Genomic DNA, 17,500 nt, shown 5'->3' on the forward strand with positions numbered 1-17,500 from the left:
AGATGTTTTATGCATTTGTGCTTTTAGGCTGAAACAATTCCTGTCACATTGTTTTGTCATGTGTTGCTAATTAACTGATGAGGTACGTATTCCATGGAAAAGTCCCTTTTCGCACCCGTAATTTGTACAGGCAAATTAAACCACTCATTGTTCTGGTGAATAAAGAAGACTTTGTGTTTGTAAAACCACAATCCTTTCTTTTCCAGTCAGCACTATTCAGTACAAACAAGTAGAATAATTTCATCCACCTGTGTAGCCTTCCATAATTGTTTGAGAGGAAAACAAAACATCTTTCTTTTCTTCCCCCCCTTGCAGACTGAGCCTGTATGATGACAGACTGAAGGCCTGTTCCTGTATCTGTGGAAACCTAGCCAAACCAAAGCAGCAAGCAGGACTCTGCAGCTATACAGCACCTCGGTTCCTTGGGTATGGATCACAGAACCCGGCTAACACCCTGTCTGCCGTTGCCGGTGCTGGTGCTGCTGGGCTGTCTTCCCTGCCTCCTATTGGGCTTTCCCTTCGGCCCCGCCCTCCAGCTGGATGCTACGCCCAGGACCACAGTGCTCTTTGATGGTAAAGTTTTAAGCTTAATGGAAGTAAAGTCATATGCATACACTGTGTGTGTGTGTGTGTGTGTGTGTGTGTGTGTGTGTGTGTGTGCATTGTGCTGTTGTGTACCTAGTGAACTTGGGAGAAGTTTTGAAGAATCTATAGATGCCTGTTTGTTTTGGTCAGAATGTGAATTATTTTATGATTGTGCTCTTTGCAATATTCGGACTGGCCAGTGGAGTTGCCTTGTTTACAGCTCTCGAGGCTATGTTTATGTTGATGCAGGTTATTTATTAACATTTTTCCAATGTGTTTTGAATTGTACGACTGTCTTCCCATTGGTCAAGTACTAGGCATGCTGCTGGTTGTGTCAATGTTGTGGGTAGGATTCTCCTTGGAGGCATGATGTACCGAATGAAAGGACAGAGTCATTGTTGTGTTCCATGTGATGTTTTGAGAGAACACAGCAGAGCTGTATAGATTATGGAACATAGGCGTCCCTCACCAAACACCACTAAAGTATCTCTATGACCCCCCCTGCCAGACAGTTAAGTCCTTTCTCTGTGCTAGGTCTGTGAGTATACCGATAGACTGGCGGTCGACTCACTTATAAAGTAGGTGTTTTAGACACAGGCCATCTTGTATGTGGGTGCACTGTTACACACCCAGCTTCAGTCTCAAACATGCGTGGCACAGTTCTGCAGCCGATCCTCGGAGGACAGCAGCAGGCTGGCGTCTCTCCTGGTGTTATTAATGGCTCCTCCGAAAGTCTTGTCCTAGTTCACACAGTTCATAACAACATGCAGGGGCTCTGGGAAACCGGTGGGGAGAGAGAGAGAGAGAGAGCTAGCTGGCACTTTCAGCCACTGTGTAGCTGAGACCTGGCCAGAGTGTCTGTGGAGTAGAGTGCTGCGACTAGCCTTAACGTGTAGAGGGGTGTTTTAAACACAGACGAGGCTTCTGCCTCTCACAGAGGTGCCTATATCGTCAAAGGCTATCATATAATAATGTGTCACACCTGATTTAGACTCGCCTAGAGTTACTGAACTGTTGCTAAATTACACAAGAACAAGAAATGTTCACTGCACTGCATGTAAGCACTGTAACGTTATTGTAAATATAATTTATCTCTAAAATAATTTCAGGCATGTCATGAGATTTAAATTAAATTTTATACACAAGTCTGTTAATTAGATGCACAACTACAATAGGTGGTAAGATTTCCTTGGAATAGCAGCTTGTCGTATCCCCTCCGAAGCCACTGAGCCAGCAGCAGGCTTGTCAGCTGGAGGCCACCCTTCATTGAGTTTTCATTACTTTAGTTCCCACTAAACACTTCTCCTGGCGGCAGGGAACAGTGTTTGTCTCCCTGCCACCCCCTGGAAGCAGCCATAGACATATCTTATTTATGATATCCCCTATGAGAGTGCTATGAACTTATCTTGACATGTTAGTGAGTTGTTCAGCTTGAGGTTTGTGAGGATAGTAGCTTAGAATGCAGCCTAAGATACACTTCTTTACTGCTCATAACATATATGGGTACTTTTCAGCCTGGTGTATGGCTGCTGAGTTGATACCATGCATTCAGAAAGTATTCAAACCCCTTCACATTTTGCTATGTGGACAGCCATTTTTAGGTCTCTTCAGAGATGTTCGATTGGGTTCAGGTCAGGGCTCTGACTGGGCCACTCAAGGACATTCACAAAGTTGTCCCTTAGCCAATCCTTGGCGTTGTCTTGGCTGTGTGCTTAAGGTCATTGTCCTGTTGCAGGGTGGACCTTCAGCCTGGTCTGAGGTCCTGAGCGCTCTGGACCGGGTTTTCATTAAGGATGTCTCTGTACCTTGGTCCGTTCAGCTTTCCCATAACCCTGACCAGTGCCCCTGTCCCTACTGGTGAAAAACACCCCCATAGCATGATGTTGCCACCACCGTGCTTCACTGCTGGGATTGTATTGGGCAGGTGATGAGCGAAGCTTGGTTTCTTCCAGATATGACGCTTAGAATCGAGGCCAAACAGTTCAGTCTTGGTTTCATCAGACTCTTGTTTCTCACAGTCTTGTGAGTCCTTTAACTCCAAGTGGGCTTTCCTGTGTCTTTCACTAAAGCTTCCATCTGGCCTCTCTGCCATACAGCCCAGATCAGTGGAGTGTTGCAGTGATAGTTGTTCTTCTGGAAGTTTCTCCTATGTCCAGACAGGATCTCTGGAGCTTAGTCAGAGGGACCATCGGGTTCTTGGTCACCTGTCTTCTTACCAAGGCCCTTTTATCACGATTGCTCAGTTGCTCAGCTCTAGGAAGAGTCCTGGTTGTTCCAAACTTCTTCCATTTAAGAATTATGGAGGCCACTGTGCTCTTGGGGACCTTCAATGCAGCAGAATGGTTTGTAGACTTCCCTAGATCTGTGCCTTGACACAATCCTGGCTCTGCAGGCAGTTCGTTCAACCTCATAGCTTGGTTTTTGCTCTGAAATGCATTGTCAGCTGTGAGACCGTATATAGACAGGTTTGTGCCTTTCCAAATCATGGCCAATTAACTGAATTTACCACAGGTGGACTCCAGTCAAGGTGTAGAAACGTCTCAAAGATGATCAAGATGAGAGGCACCTGAGCTCAATTTAAAGTGTAATAGCAAAGGGTCTGGATGTCAATGTGATATTTCAGTTCTTGTAATACATTTGTAAAAATGTCTAAAATCCCATTTGTGCTTTGTCATTACGGGGTACCGAGTGTAGATTGATCAGGGAAATAATGACTTTAAACGATTTGAGCATAACATAACAAAATGTGAAAAAAAGTGTGAATGCTTTCTGAATGCACTGTATTTTGAACATTATGGATGTTCAGCGTGGGTATAGTGGAATGTAGAACAAAGCCTCTGTTTTTAGGGATGAATCTCACAACCCCCCCTGTTTCATTTAACTTAAGACCTGGTTGAAGTATTTGGCCTACATTCTTATTCTCAGGGGGTTTGTGTGTGTGTGTGAGAGAGTGTGTGTGTGAGTTTGTGTGTGTGTGTGTGAGAGAGAGAGAGAGAGAGAGAGTGTGTCTGTGTGTGTGTGTGTCTGTGTGTGTGTGTCTGTGTGTGTGTGTGTGTGTGTGTGTGTGTGTGTGTGTGTGTGTGTGTGTGTGTGCATGTGTGTGTGTCTGTGTTTTTCTCTTTCTCTCTTCCTCTCTCTCTCTCTCTCTCTCTCTCTCTCTGTGTGTGGCACAGTCTCAGATTAAGACAAGAACTCAGCTGTTTATGCAGATGAAGGCCAAGATGGTATCATTACTTTGATTGTGTTACTGCAAAAAAACGTTCATTAGTGCGATTGTGTGGGTGGCAGGCAAGTTAAAGTAAGTCTCAAAGAGAAAGGATGGGGGTGGTCTGCAATTTACACTGCATACAAGTGGGAGGACACAGAGGAGGATAGCCTATTGACCAGAGCTGCACAGTAAGATGTAAAAGGACATGACATAGTTAAGGCGTGTGCTGTCTGCTGAGCTGCCATTTCTGGTCATATGTTAATCCAGCGACGTAAATATGGTATGTGCTGTGTGCAGATAAGAAGAAAGGAAAGGCCCAAGAGGGAAACAATGAGCTCTTGGAACTCTTGTCAATGTGTGTTGTGTGCTCGCAGTCTCTCCATCGGCGTGGTGGCCACCAGACCTGAAGTAATGTGCTGCTGAAATATTGATGCATGTGTAACCTGCTGGATCTGCTGTAGCTTGTTGCTGGAGGGTGGTGAGAAGTTCATGTGAGGCCCTTTCACAACATGATCTCCTTGACAGGAACCCAAACATCAGGCTGAGATGGGCTCGTTCCCCCGGCAACAGAGGCTGCCTGGGGGTGAAATGGGATGAGACTATTTGTGGGGCTTCCTCTTCCTTTTTTGAAAAGCAGTGTTTACATGATAAAACAGTGTACTGTGTCACTGAAAGGATAATAGAATTTACCTAAGAAATGGTTTTAGGTCAATTCTAGGTCAATTCTGGTTTTACGGTCATTATGGAATCGTATCAGGTCAGCACCTAGTACACACATATTGGTGCCAGTCCTTTTAAAAAGATATGCTCTTTGAATAACACAAAAAAGAACTTGGAGCTCCAAGAGAGTCTGCCCAGGTAACCTCTTCAATGAAATTACATTGGCTTCTTCAGAGAAATAGTTGAGAGGTCAATGTTGCAGACTCCTATGAGAGGCCACATGACCTCTGTGGTGTGACCTCTGTCATATCTCATATGACTCTCACCTGATGTCATGCGTGGCTGTCATAGTGGCATGTGGAAGCTATCTGAGTCATCTTAGGCTACTTTCCCATTCTTGCACATAGTCCGTGTAAATGCAAGGCCTGTGAAGTGCTTCTATGTGTTAAAGTCACATGTCATAAGCAACTGCTAATTCTGAATGAATAAGGGACTGTTTATTTACATTCTCACCATATTTGTAAGTAGTGTGTGTACAAAACCTACGATTTTAGACCGTTTGAACAACATACTAGGTTGTCTTGTTTTATGATGGCTTGTGATGGTTTTATACAGCTCCAGGCTGTTGTACAAAAAAAAGTATTTGTTCTTCTGTGAGTTTCTCTTTTAAGCAAGACTCCCTTTTTTTGATGTGGTGGGTCGTTAATCCACTGGGAGGGGTTGGACTTACCTCACAGAGGGTCCGTGTGCGAGGGAGCCTTTGATGAGTTCCTTTTCATCCTCAGGTCTATCATGACTGGATATCTTGCGGAGCTTAAAATAGAGACAGGGTTGATTTCATGCATTTCTTGTTGATATCACAAAGTAAGATTTTTACTAGTTCTAGCTGTGACGTATTGCTGTTGGCAATGTAGATAATAATTGTATGTCCTCGTAATGTCAAAACATTATCGAGAAGAATGTCAACATAAAGTCGAGGCTGCAGAAATATTCCTAAAGCTCTTTTGCGTTGATTATGAGAGACCGTGCAAGATTTCCTCAAAGGCTCACGCGTATGTCGTGATGAAAGTGGGAGAAAACATTGGAAAAGACCAATAGCTCCAACTGTAGAAATATTTAGGATCTACAGCAGTATACATTTTTCACCTGCAGTGCATACATTGTTTGAAAGAGTAGCTATTCAGTGGTGCCTGTGAGGCAAAAATGATCACCCACAGGCTCTCGATGAAATCTGAGAGATTTGATGAAAATGGTTGAGAATATGGTGAGCGTGAACCATAACGAACCAAAAACAATTATTTTGAAAACGAACAAAATCCGAGTGACTTCTTGCATGTTCATGTGACATTACATGATGTTGTCTCATGTCTCCTGTAAGTGTCCCTCCTGTAAGTGCTCAGTGTCTCTCTCGGCAGCATGGAAACAGTGGGCCCAACATGTGGGCAGTGAGTGTTGCGTGTGGTTGCACAACGCGGGTCACGTTCCCTGCAGATGACGGTTCTCACCCGTGTCACTTGTGGTTAAGTCACAGCCAGCCCCCCAGAAAGTTTGGCCTGCTCTGGTGTTTGTTGCATTGGTCACATGTGGCGGCTCCTTCCTGTGAGTCAGTGGGTTACTTAGGGGGGGCTCACTGCAGTGACTCAGCGTCAAACACACACTCACAAACATGCACTCACACACACACACACACACACACACACACACACACACACACACAGACACACAGAAACACACACACACACACACACACACACACACACACACACACACAGACACACACACACACACACACACACACATAAATATATCTACAGCCACAGACAGACACAAGCATATAAACCAATAGCAGCTCATGCATAGATCAATTGAATCCGCAGACACTGTCACACACAAGCTGAATTTCTTGGAAGTCTGTGTAAATACACACCATGCTGGCAGGAGCAGAAGGGGGGCTGGGGCTGTGTGTTTATGAAGGTTCAGGGTAAGGTTCAATCAACCTGATCATGCTGAGAATTTATCAGACACCTGCACACACACAAACACACATACACACACTCTAACACACACACACACACACCCTTACGTACAGGTGTGTTGGGAGCAAACATTGCCGCCACCCCACTCCCCCCCAGCCCCTTTGCAGCAGGTGGGTTGAGATCGAAGGCCATGTTTGTGCTTCATTAGATCAATCTGCCCTGTCAACACGCTGTTCAGGTGAAGAAAGGACTTATGGGTAGCGTCTGGTATGGGAGGTCTGGTTCCCCCACCATATTCTATCTACTGGTTGGTTAAAACAGAGCCAAAACAAGCCAACCTACACATAGCCATGCCACTACGCCATAACATAATAGAGTGGCATAGTATGGTGGCTGTTACTGAACATGAGTTTCTCTTTCTCTCTCTCTCTCTCTCTCTCTCTGTCTATCTCTCTGTCTCTCTCTCTCTCTCTCTCTCTCTCGCGCTCTCTATTGCAGTTCTTGAACTCAGCCTCGGTTCAGGATATGCAAGTTGGGCTGAAATAGACAGTGATATATGCTGAACGGCAGCTCAGCACAATTTTTGTAATCATTCTTTTTCATGCTCTTTTAAATACACCCTTTTTTTCCGGGCGAGATTGCGGAGGGTCTCTCGTCTGAGGCATTGGTGCCTTCACGAGCTGATTACTGATGAGCTCAGTCACAGGCGTTTAGGAGATATTAACATATTCACTGGTGGAAAAAAAAACGCTTGGCTTGCACTCCAGCCGACTGTGAAGTTATTCACAATTCACATTCAAAGTTTACTTCCAGTGGGAGAATTTAAACACGACACCTGCTATTTGAGCGCCTTGTTGAGGTTGTTCTGTTGCACCTGACCACCCCCCCTACCCCACGCTCCTGCCAAAACACACACACACACACACACACACACACACACACACACACACACACACACACACACATACACACACACACACATACACACACACATACTCCCTTAAGCTGCATGTGCTCTGTGTTTTTGATTGACAGTTTGAAGGGTCACAAACTGTGTTGTCCCTATCCAGCCGTGACGTCACAAACGGCCGGCATGCCATAGACTCATAGACTCGGCAACACGCAAGGCCACAGACGAGTCGCCTCGGCTGCCTTGGACCTAAAGCGCCATGCGTCAGCCTCGCGCTCGCCTCTGTTTATGTTACGTCAGAAGGTCAGCGTTGTTGTTTTTTTTTCATATTACAGATTGGGCCGTGTGTACAGAGAGATGAGTGTTGTCGTCATTGTGCCCGGAAGCTGGATTCGTGTTTGCATAACTCAAGGTTTTTTTTTTTCTCACTGAATGGAAATGACTTAAGGAACATTGTTATGTAGAGGACACAATACTGAGTCATTGTTGGTGAAGTAAAGTGAAGTACAGAATTGGAAGATAGAGAGAGATACACGTGGACAGAAAAAAATGAAAGCTATGAAAGAAAGAAGGAATGTGAGACCCACATAGGAGACATAAGCACATAAAACGTGAGGAACATTGTGATGCAGAGGACACAATACTGAGACATTGTCAGTTATTTGGTAAAGGAATGACAGAAGACATAAAAAAGGAAAGAAAAAGGAAAAAAGAATGACTAAATAAAAGAAAAAGGGAGAAAGTGAGGAACATACAGAGACAAAGAGACACAGAAACATACAGAGATACAGAGACACAGAGACACAGAGACACAGAAACATACAGAGATACAGAGACACAGAGACACAGAGACACAGAAACACACAGAGACACAGAAACATACAGAGACACAGAAACATACAGAGACACAGAAACACACAGAGACACAGAAACACACAGACACAGAAACATACAGAGACACAGAAACACACAGAGACACAGAAACACACAGAGACACAGAAACACACAGAGACACAGAAACATACAGAGACACAGAAACATACAGAGACACAGAGACACAGAAACACACAGAAACACAGAAACATACAGACACATACAGAAACATACAGAGACATACAGAGATACAGAGACACAGAGACACAGAGACACAGAAACATACAGAGATACAGAGACACAGAGACACAGAAACATAAAGAGACACAGAAACATACAGAGACATAGAGACACAGGGAGATGGTCTGCACGTCTGTGTGATTTCACCCCCACCCCACTCCTCCCGTCACCCCCCAAGCGAGTCCTGACCTTTCGGCATCCCCAGACACTCATGGCTTTGACACGGGCCTGCCTGATTGGCTCTCAGCTGGCCAAAGCGATAAGCAGGGAGCATGCTGGGAGCCTTTGGGGACTGCGCTGTTGATCTGAACCCCCCCCCACACACACACACACACACCCGCACACACATGTAGTAGTGAGCATGCACAACACACTCTCACACATATAAACACACACATGCACATACAATCACACACACTCACACACAGTCAGTCAGACTGTAATGATGAGCCCTGTCTACAAGTCCGTGTGGAGTGCTTTGAGTGCTTGTGATCTCTATAACGCACGGCTTAGATCAATAACAGCATGTCAAAGCTACACACTGCTTCTGCTCTCATGCATTCTTCTTTTTGAGCACCCACAGATACATCTTTGGTCATCAATCCATTCATTTCAAAGCTTGCTACGCGTTTGTTTAAGAACATGAATATGTTTTTTTTTCTATGGGAGTTCAGAATAATATAATATTGAATGGAGAACTCCTCTTACAAACACAGCATAATGTCAATACACGTTTTCATTCCTGTTCACTATCATTGTTTAGAAGCATGGATACATGGTATATACGCCTTAATGCATTTTTTAACACGTTTCTTGGCTCTTTCTGTCTGTGCATATTTGTCTGCCCTATCACATCGTGGAGAATGTGTTGTGTCTGCAGTTTTGGGGTCTGTGCGCTGGTATGCTGCGGGTGTGCTGGGTGTGCTAGCTGGCTATAGGCTGGGGATGGATGGGGTGGGTGGGGTTAGGGTGGGGGTGGTAGGGGACTGTGGGGGTGTTTGATGGAGATGCAAGGAGATGGGGGAGACGTCGGGCATTTTATGGGCTTCTCTCACGAAGTGTGGCCTACTACTGCCAACTCTAATCAAAACCTTTACCCCCCCCCCCCCCCCCCCCCCTCACGTTTAGAGTGTGTGTCGGGGCAATTGTGAGGCGTGTGTGTGTGTGTGTGTGTGTGTGTGTGTGTGTGTGTGTGTGTGTGTGTATGTGCCTGTCCCATTAGCGTGTGTGTGGGAAGGCTAGGCCTGACTGACGCTGTCAGACGCTGGCCTTCTGTTGGTCCTAGTATTCGTCTGAAATTTGTGTCAACAGACGTGCATTAGACTAAATAAATATTTCATGAACATGCGACCTTCCGGAAAGAAAAAAAACAGAAGCGACACAGCGACGGCAAGAGTGAGAGAGAGAAAGAGAAAGAGAGAGAAAGAGATAGGAAGACAGAAACACTTTTGCTGCTTCTGTAAAAATAGGATGGGAAATGTGAATCAAACCAGCCTTGCTTCCCATATGCATAGTGGCACAGTGCCCAGGTGGAGAGAGAGAGAAAGAGAGAGAGAAAGAGAGAGAGAAAGAGAGAGAGAGAGAGAGAAAGAGATAGAGAGAGAGAAAGAGAGATATGCTGTGGAGAGAATAATAGCTCGATAGCAAAAGAGAGAGCGCTGTTGTGGAGGGGAATAGAGAAATAGACAAGAGAAAGAAGCAGGCCACAGCGATGCGCACAGGAGAGTGAATCAGCACAGCGCAGGTCTCTCTAATTGGTGCACCTCCTCTCCTCTCCTCTCCTCTCTTACCCCCCTCCCTCTCCCTCCCTCCATGGCCCCAGCTCCTGGACTGTGTCCCAGCTCTCGGGGCGCTAAAACGCTTCAGTTCCCTGTGGTGATTTAGCGAGCCCTCCCTTCACGCGGCACTGGGTCTACCTGTCTACCTCTCCATTCATCCACCTGAATCGCTGGGAAAAGTCACAAAGTTGTGAAAGTGTAGTGGTTTGTTCTGGGGAGCTGAGGTAACATTGATTCATGCTGGCATTTAGCGGATGCCTTTCATCTGAGTGAATCACAATACAGAGGAGGCCCTTTCTCGGTCCCTCTGATGCAGTGACCTTGATGTTGCAGTGGGGCCGGAGGACCCAAAAGCCCTTACACTATCTGATCAAGGGAGGAGAGACAATCAGGCTGTCAGACCACAACGGAGAGCATTGCACAGAACATTTTACATTTACATTTACATTTACATTTACATTTAGTCATTTAGCAGACGCTTTTGTCCAAAGCGACGTACAAGGGAGAGAACAGTCAAGCTAAGAGCAATAAAAAACATGGTGTAACAATAAATACTACTTTACATAAGAATTAGAAAAACAACCTAGAAGGGAAAAAGAAGTGCAGGAATGTAACTGCTGAATTGCAAGTTAAGCGCTAGTCAAGGTGCCAGTTAGGAAGGGAGGTGCTCTCTGAAGAGTTGGGTCTTCAAAAGCTTCTTGAAGGTAGAGAGGGACGCCCCTGCTCTGGTAGTACTAGGCAGTTCGTTCCACCAACGTGGAACTACAAGTGAGAATAGTCTGGATTGCCGTGCTTGCACAGACGGCAGTGCCAAACGACGCTCACTAGACGAGCGCAGCGTCCTGGGTGTAACATTTGCCCTTACAAGAGCATTTAGGTAGGTGGGGGCAGAACCAGCAAGCACTCTGTAGGCAAGCATAAGTGACTTGAACTTAAAGCGAGCAGCTACCGGTAGCCAGTGGAGCTCAATGAGTAGCGGGGTGACGTGTGCCCTTTTCGGTTGGTTGAACACCAGACGCGCCGCCGCGTTCTGGATCATCTGTAGCGGTTTCACCACGCAAGCCGGCAGGCCCGTTAGGAGGGCGTTGCAGTAGTCAAGGCGGGAACTCACCAAGATTTGCACCAGCAGCTGGGTGGCATACTGGGTTAGGTACGGCCTGATTTTGCGGATGTTGTATAGCGCAAAGCGGCACGACCTGGAGACAGAGGCGATGTGGGCCGTGAAAGTCAGTTGGTCATCAATAATGACCCCGAGGTTTCTTGCGGTTTTGGATGGAACAAGAGATAAAGAGTCAATATTGATATTGATGTTGTGGTGGATGACCTGTTTGGCTGGGAAGACCATCAGTTCCGTTTTGGTCAGATTCAGCTGAAGGTGGTGATTTTTCATCCATGTGGATATATCAGCAAGACAGTCCGAGATCCGCGCAGTTGAGTATCATTGATAGGTAACAGTGATAGGAAAAACCATGCTAGCGGATGATAGGGCCCAACGAGGTGGTGTAAATGGCAAAGAGAAGTGGTCCCATCACCGAGCCTTGGGGCACCCCAGTGGTGAGGCGGTGAGGTACAGACAGCTGACCTTGCCATGACACGTTGAACGAGCGCCCAGTGAGGTAGGATTCAAACCAGGAGTGCGCATTGCCAGAAATGCCCATACTTGACCTAAGATAGCATTACCTAAAGCTGTTGTAGACATTATTATACAGAAATACATATAGGGATACAGTATGGGTTGCACAAGTGCATAATGTTTACAATTCGATTCGAGTACTCGTTTTGTATGTGATGTTACTCAGTTTAGTTATGTTGCAAGTTTTAGGTGTTCTCCTCTGGTTTCGCAGGGCTGCTGGGGTATAATCGTTTCAGTGGGTCTGCGCTGGACTACAGCACCCTGCTCCTGGAAGAAGAGGCCGGGCTGCTGTACGCTGGAGCCAGAGAGGCTGTCTACGCCCTGGACACGTCCAACATCTCCTCCCCCAGGACCAACCACTCAGTCAGTACACAGACCACATGCTCTGATTATTTTGGGATGTGTTGTTATTAGTGTGTTACAGAAATGCTACCCGCTGAGTATTTTCATCTGTGGATGTCTGTTATTGCCCCTGTTAGTATAGCACTTGTAAAACCCCATTGTGCTCCAACCCCACTGTGGACCACACGTGGTTTGATAAGCATATTTGCCTGTGTATTTATGAATTATGATTACAGGTCGCTCAGTTTATCATGTATTTGTTGTTGTTTTTTTGTTTTTGTTTTACAGATTAAATGGCCAGCAACAGCAGAGCAGAAGAGGCAGTGTCTGTCCAAAGGAAGAGACAATCAGGTGGGGGGCTGGGGTCTGTCTTCATTTCACCAGGGAGACAAATATAGAGCCTGAGAATCCAGTCCAAGGCCTTCAAGTGTTGGCAAGGCACACCCATTAAGCGGCGAAGTGACAGAAAACAGTGTTTAGCCGGGGGGTAAGGGGGGGGGGGGGGGGACGTGGAGCAAGTGTGGGGTGAGACAGGAATACATCCACTGTCAACAAATCCAGTGTAAACAGGTCATGAGCAAACTTGTCAAGAGCACAAACATGTCACAGGGAACACTGAAGATGCCTCTATGAGTTTGGTTTTCCTCTCCATGTCACTCTCTTCCTTGTTCCCCAACTGACTGTGTTGTTGTTGTTGTTGGTGGTGTCTGATGGCTATGGCTGTAGCTGTAGCTTCTGTTTATATACGCTTCGTGTTCCAAGCTGTTGAGGCACCACAACACCTCACAGTCTCAGCAGCCCGCCATGAGGGGTTTTCTCTGTTTTTTTTTTTTAGCCTGGTTTCAGGCCTTGCCTTTTTATGTCCTGCAATAACCCAAGGCATGCTGATGAAAAATGGTTTCTCCCTCAGTTTTAGAACAAGAGCGTAAGTGTCTGGCTCACAGCCTGGCTTTATAAACCCCGTAACTCTTTTGGGTCTGTTACTGTAAGGCCACGCCTGTAAGTGTGTCTTCCTGTATGTGTGTGTGTGTGTGTGTGTGTGTGTGTGTGTGTGTCCCACAGACAGAGTGCTACAATCACATCCGCTTCCTGCAGAGGCTAAACGAGACTCACCTATACGCCTGTGGAACACATGCCTTTAAACCTCTATGCGCATACCTTGTAAGACCTTTGTTTACTCAAGACCTAATGTTTGTTCTTATACCCATTTATTAAGAACACTCTTCATGTGCTATTTGTGTCTTTTTGTATTTGGGTTAAATGGTGGCAGAAGAGAGGGGAAAAAAAGACAGACCACAATATCATGTTCAATGCACACCCCACGACTCCCTTTGCCATGGGAGTCAAGCCAGCCATTAGGGTGACTGAGCATCTCCCTGTTTCTCCCTGTTTCTCCCTGTGCGCTCTGCTCTGCTGTAGGACGTGGAGCAGTTCCGCCTGTCGCGCTTTGAAGATGGCCGAGACAGGTGTCCCTACGACCCCGCCAAAGGCTACACAGGCCTGCTCGTGGGTAAGCGGCAGCGCCAGTCCAACCCTCTCTTTCTGTTGTCTGTTGTTGAATGTATCCATGGCGTCTCTGTGTTAGCGTTTGGTTCATGTGTTCATTAAAGGAGTGTCACAATTGAGTTAATTGGTAATCGATTCTTTCTTCACCCGCCACTGTTTACATAGAGAGAATAGATCCTGACAGGGCATGATTTCATAGATCTGTGTAAGGTCATTTAAGGTCATTCACCCATGTGAAACGGACTGTTTCCTGAGAAAATCTGTACCCTTTGACATGGAACCCTCCAATCTCCTGCCTAAAATCAACTGCTTTCTTCACATGATTAGATGGCGACATGTTTTCTGCCTCTCAGTACGAGTTCCGGAGCACATCTGATGTTCGACGCAACTTTCCATTTCCTCTACTGAAGACAGAAGAGGCTCCCACCAGATGGCTCATGGGTAGGATAAACAAGGAAATGGATGATTATCAGATAGATAAATACATACATACATACATACATACATACATACATACATACATTCATACAGAGATACATACACATTGATCCCACAGGAAATTTAGGAATTAGTCACAGTCCTGTTCACAGTAAAGAAGTCTAAATGGCTATTTGCCAGCATTGTACCCTACTTTGTAAGTGTCTTTGGATAGAAAGTCTGCCAAGTGACTAAATGCAAATGTGCATCATCGGGATCTTATTTGTGTTTAGTCAGTACTGACGTGATGAGGGGAGGATGTATTGTCATTGCTAATGAATCGTTAATGTGTGTGAATGGATTAAACCTCCATGAGCTAATGTAGTCGTCTCTCCATGCCAGAGGCTGACTTTGTGGGCTCGGCGCTGCTGAAGGAGAGCGTCAACAGCTCCATCGGGGACGACGACAAGATCTACTTCTTCTTCACGGAGAAAAACCAGGAGCAGATGCCGTACTCCAGCCAAACCAGGGTGGCCAGAGTGGCCCGGGTGTGCAGGGTGAGGGGATCCACCCACCGCTCATTTACATTCAGCTCCGCCCGGCTCATTTCAGTCTCACGGAGCCAGACCCGACCTCACTACCACTACCATTTTTTTAAATGATGGACAACAAGCATATGTCGCTACACATGTAGCCATAGTTGTACAATCCCATTAATGTTGTTAATATTGCAATCATGCTAACCAAGGTTAACCCTAGATGCACATGGTGATATTATTTATGTCAAAATACCTCTAACTACACCTAAGACTAGGCTAGCTGTAAGCCTAAATACACACTAAATAGTGTTTTGAATGAGGTTCAATACTTTAATGGCTGACCCAGAGGGTATCCCTTTAGTGCAGCAATTCCCCTAATGTTTTCATGAAGCTATTTCCTCATAACCTTGGCACTGCCAACCGCTTGCCTCTCTGCTTAAAAAACAGCAATAGAGCGAACGTGCCCCCGTCAGCACGAACGTGCCCCCGTCAGCATTAAAGTCCAGTGTGAGAGTGTGAAGGCATGGCAGGTACACTAGGGTGCCCAGGAGACATGTTGGGCCCGTGTGGGAACGTAAGATGGCAATGACATCCACTCCTCCTGAGGTGTGAAGACAGTCCTCCTCTTCCCCTGTCTGAATTATTGAACCTCAGCCTGACCTCCTTCTGGTGTTTTGGTTCAGCTGCTCAGCGTTGGGGGGATTGGGGGGATACTGGTGCCACTGTTGCCAGGCAGAATAGAGCCCACCCCTCATGCCCAGACAGCAGTTTCACTCCCCCTCTCCCTCTCTCTCTCTCTTTCTCTCTCTCTCCCCTCTTTCTCTTTCTCTTCATCCCTCCTTCCCTCTGGCTCTCTCTGTCTCCTTCTCCACCTCCATCCATCCCTCTCTTCTCTCTTCCCTCCCTCTCTGTCTGTGTTTTTCACTGATCTCTCTTACTTTTTCACTCTCCGATATGACTGCCACAGATACTCTCAATATCCTTCCTTTCTCTCTCCTCACAGCTTTCTTCTCTCCCCCTATCTTACTTCCCTCCCCATCTCCTTGTCTTATCTCATCTAATTTCACTCAGCATCCTTCCTGTCCCTGCCAAACCCCTGTGCCCACAAACCACTCTGCCAGATCCCCAAATCTCAACACTCCTGCGTGATTTTTATTTATTGACTCATCCTTGCATTACACCCCCCCTCCCCCCGCCCGCCCGCCCGCCCGCCTCTCTATGTATCATGTTGGCACCGCCAGTTCATTATTAATCGCCATTATTTCAGATCCGCAGTTTTCCGCACCATTAAAAAATTCAGTGTCTGTGGGATCCAGGTCAAGTCCCTCACTCTCTCCAGGCACAGAGTGGCGCTCAGATTGGGCTGGAGATGAGGGCTGGGTGGGGGAGGGGAGCGGTGTTGGGGGGTGGGGTGGGTTGTCACCGGTGGCTCCCTCAGCTCAAAGTAGGCCACAGAGTAGACACTGTGAAGTGCGGTTTTGAGGAACAGGGGGGGAATGATTTTGGAAGTGGGGGGGGGGGGGGGCAGATGTCGGGGCAAGACCAGAGCAGACAGAAGCGAAGCAGAAGGAACAGCGCTCGTAGTGTCGCCACTGACGGCCGATCTGGCCTGGACTCGCGCCAGATCAGGGCTGGTTCGGTTCCAGAGCCTTCCGCAGTCAGGGAGGAGATGTGGGGACAGGGGTTGATGTTGATCCACTGATACACTGGCGAAGATCAATGACACATGAAAAAAATGCCTTTCAAAAGAATGGAAATGGGAGCAGGGTTACTGGACACAGTTCGGAGAGGAAGCTGTGGTAAAGAAAGCAGAAACCAGAGAAACAGAAGAAGGTTGTGAGATTGGTCAGACTCTCGTGATGAGGGATGAGTGCATGAGTGCATGTCTTCCGAGTGACAGGCCACAACCACAGGATTTGCATGTGCCAGAGACGGCTAGAAGGCACCTTGTTAACAGAAGGTCCACTGCACACGCCACAGGCATACATGCATAAATACACACACTCTCTCTCTCTCTCTCTCTCTCTTGTTCTCTCTTTCTCCCTCTATCACTCACTTTCTCTGTCGTTCTGACTCATACACATAGACAGACACACAGATTCTCTCTCTCTCTCCCTCTCTTTGACTGTATCTCACTCACCCTCTCCTAGTATAACATTAACCCCTAGATCTCCCCTTCTGCAGCACCCCACCCAGTCTCAGAACACCTACTGCTTGACCCACCCAGACCTAAAACACTCACAACCACTCAGCCAGCGACAGACAGACCAGAACCCTCCTCACTCCTCTGCTCCCAAGGACTCTGGCCCCCACCCCCCCCCCCCCCAATGGGCCCCTCTCCACCACTTCCTCTCCTCCCCCCTTGCTGATGTCCCTCTCAGCCCCCCCAGGGGTGAAGGCTCCCTGCCCCCCCCCCATCCCCGGCCTGCGTCATGTGAATGTGAGTTGACAACCCGGTTACCCATAGCCATCCATGCGTGCTAGCCCGAGGCCCCTGTTTAGTTAGCTGGCCGTGTAGATGCCTGTCTTGGGCTCTCTGTCTATTTTCTCTCTCTGCTTCTCCTTCTCCTTCTCGCTTCGTGTGTCTGCTTGCCTGTCCATCTCTGTCTTGCTTTCTTCTCTTTCACTTATAGCTCTGATTCTCTGCCATTTCATCTTCCTGCTTCTTTCTAACTCTAACGTCTATTGCGCTCTCCCTCTCTCTCCCTCCGTCCGTCCGTCCCTCTCTCCCTCCCTCGCTTCTCCCATCTCTCTCCTGCAGGGGCTTTTTTCTCATCTGTGCAGAGAGACATCCAGCCCCACACGTCCCCTGCCTCTCTCTCTCTCCCTCTCT

At 47.0% G+C, this 17,500-nt stretch overlaps 1 protein-coding gene across 4 annotated transcripts in view; it reads left to right on the plus strand.

The window, feature by feature from the left end:
* sema4gb (sema domain, immunoglobulin domain (Ig), transmembrane domain (TM) and short cytoplasmic domain, (semaphorin) 4Gb) overlaps window positions 1-17,500 on the plus strand; it is a 34,497-nt gene that overhangs the window by 8,389 nt on the left and 8,608 nt on the right. For all 4 annotated transcript variants that reach the window (XR_004162941.2, XM_031560654.2, XM_031560651.2 and 1 more), the window contains exons 2-8: window positions 316-573; window positions 12,075-12,226; window positions 12,494-12,556; window positions 13,268-13,366; window positions 13,625-13,715; window positions 14,039-14,152; window positions 14,531-14,685. Coding sequence is in view for 3 of the 4 variants with exons in the window: in XM_031560654.2 (XP_031416514.1) it covers window positions 429-573; window positions 12,075-12,226; window positions 12,494-12,556; window positions 13,268-13,366; window positions 13,625-13,715; window positions 14,039-14,152; window positions 14,531-14,685 (819 nt within the window). In the remaining variant the exon portion in view is untranslated. The remainder of the gene's footprint in view (window positions 1-315; window positions 574-12,074; window positions 12,227-12,493; window positions 12,557-13,267; window positions 13,367-13,624; window positions 13,716-14,038; window positions 14,153-14,530; window positions 14,686-17,500) is intronic.

The sequence above is a fragment of the Clupea harengus genome, chromosome 23 (genome assembly GCF_900700415.2).
Source record: "Clupea harengus chromosome 23, Ch_v2.0.2, whole genome shotgun sequence".
Classification (NCBI taxonomy): domain Eukaryota; kingdom Metazoa; phylum Chordata; class Actinopteri; order Clupeiformes; family Clupeidae; genus Clupea; species Clupea harengus.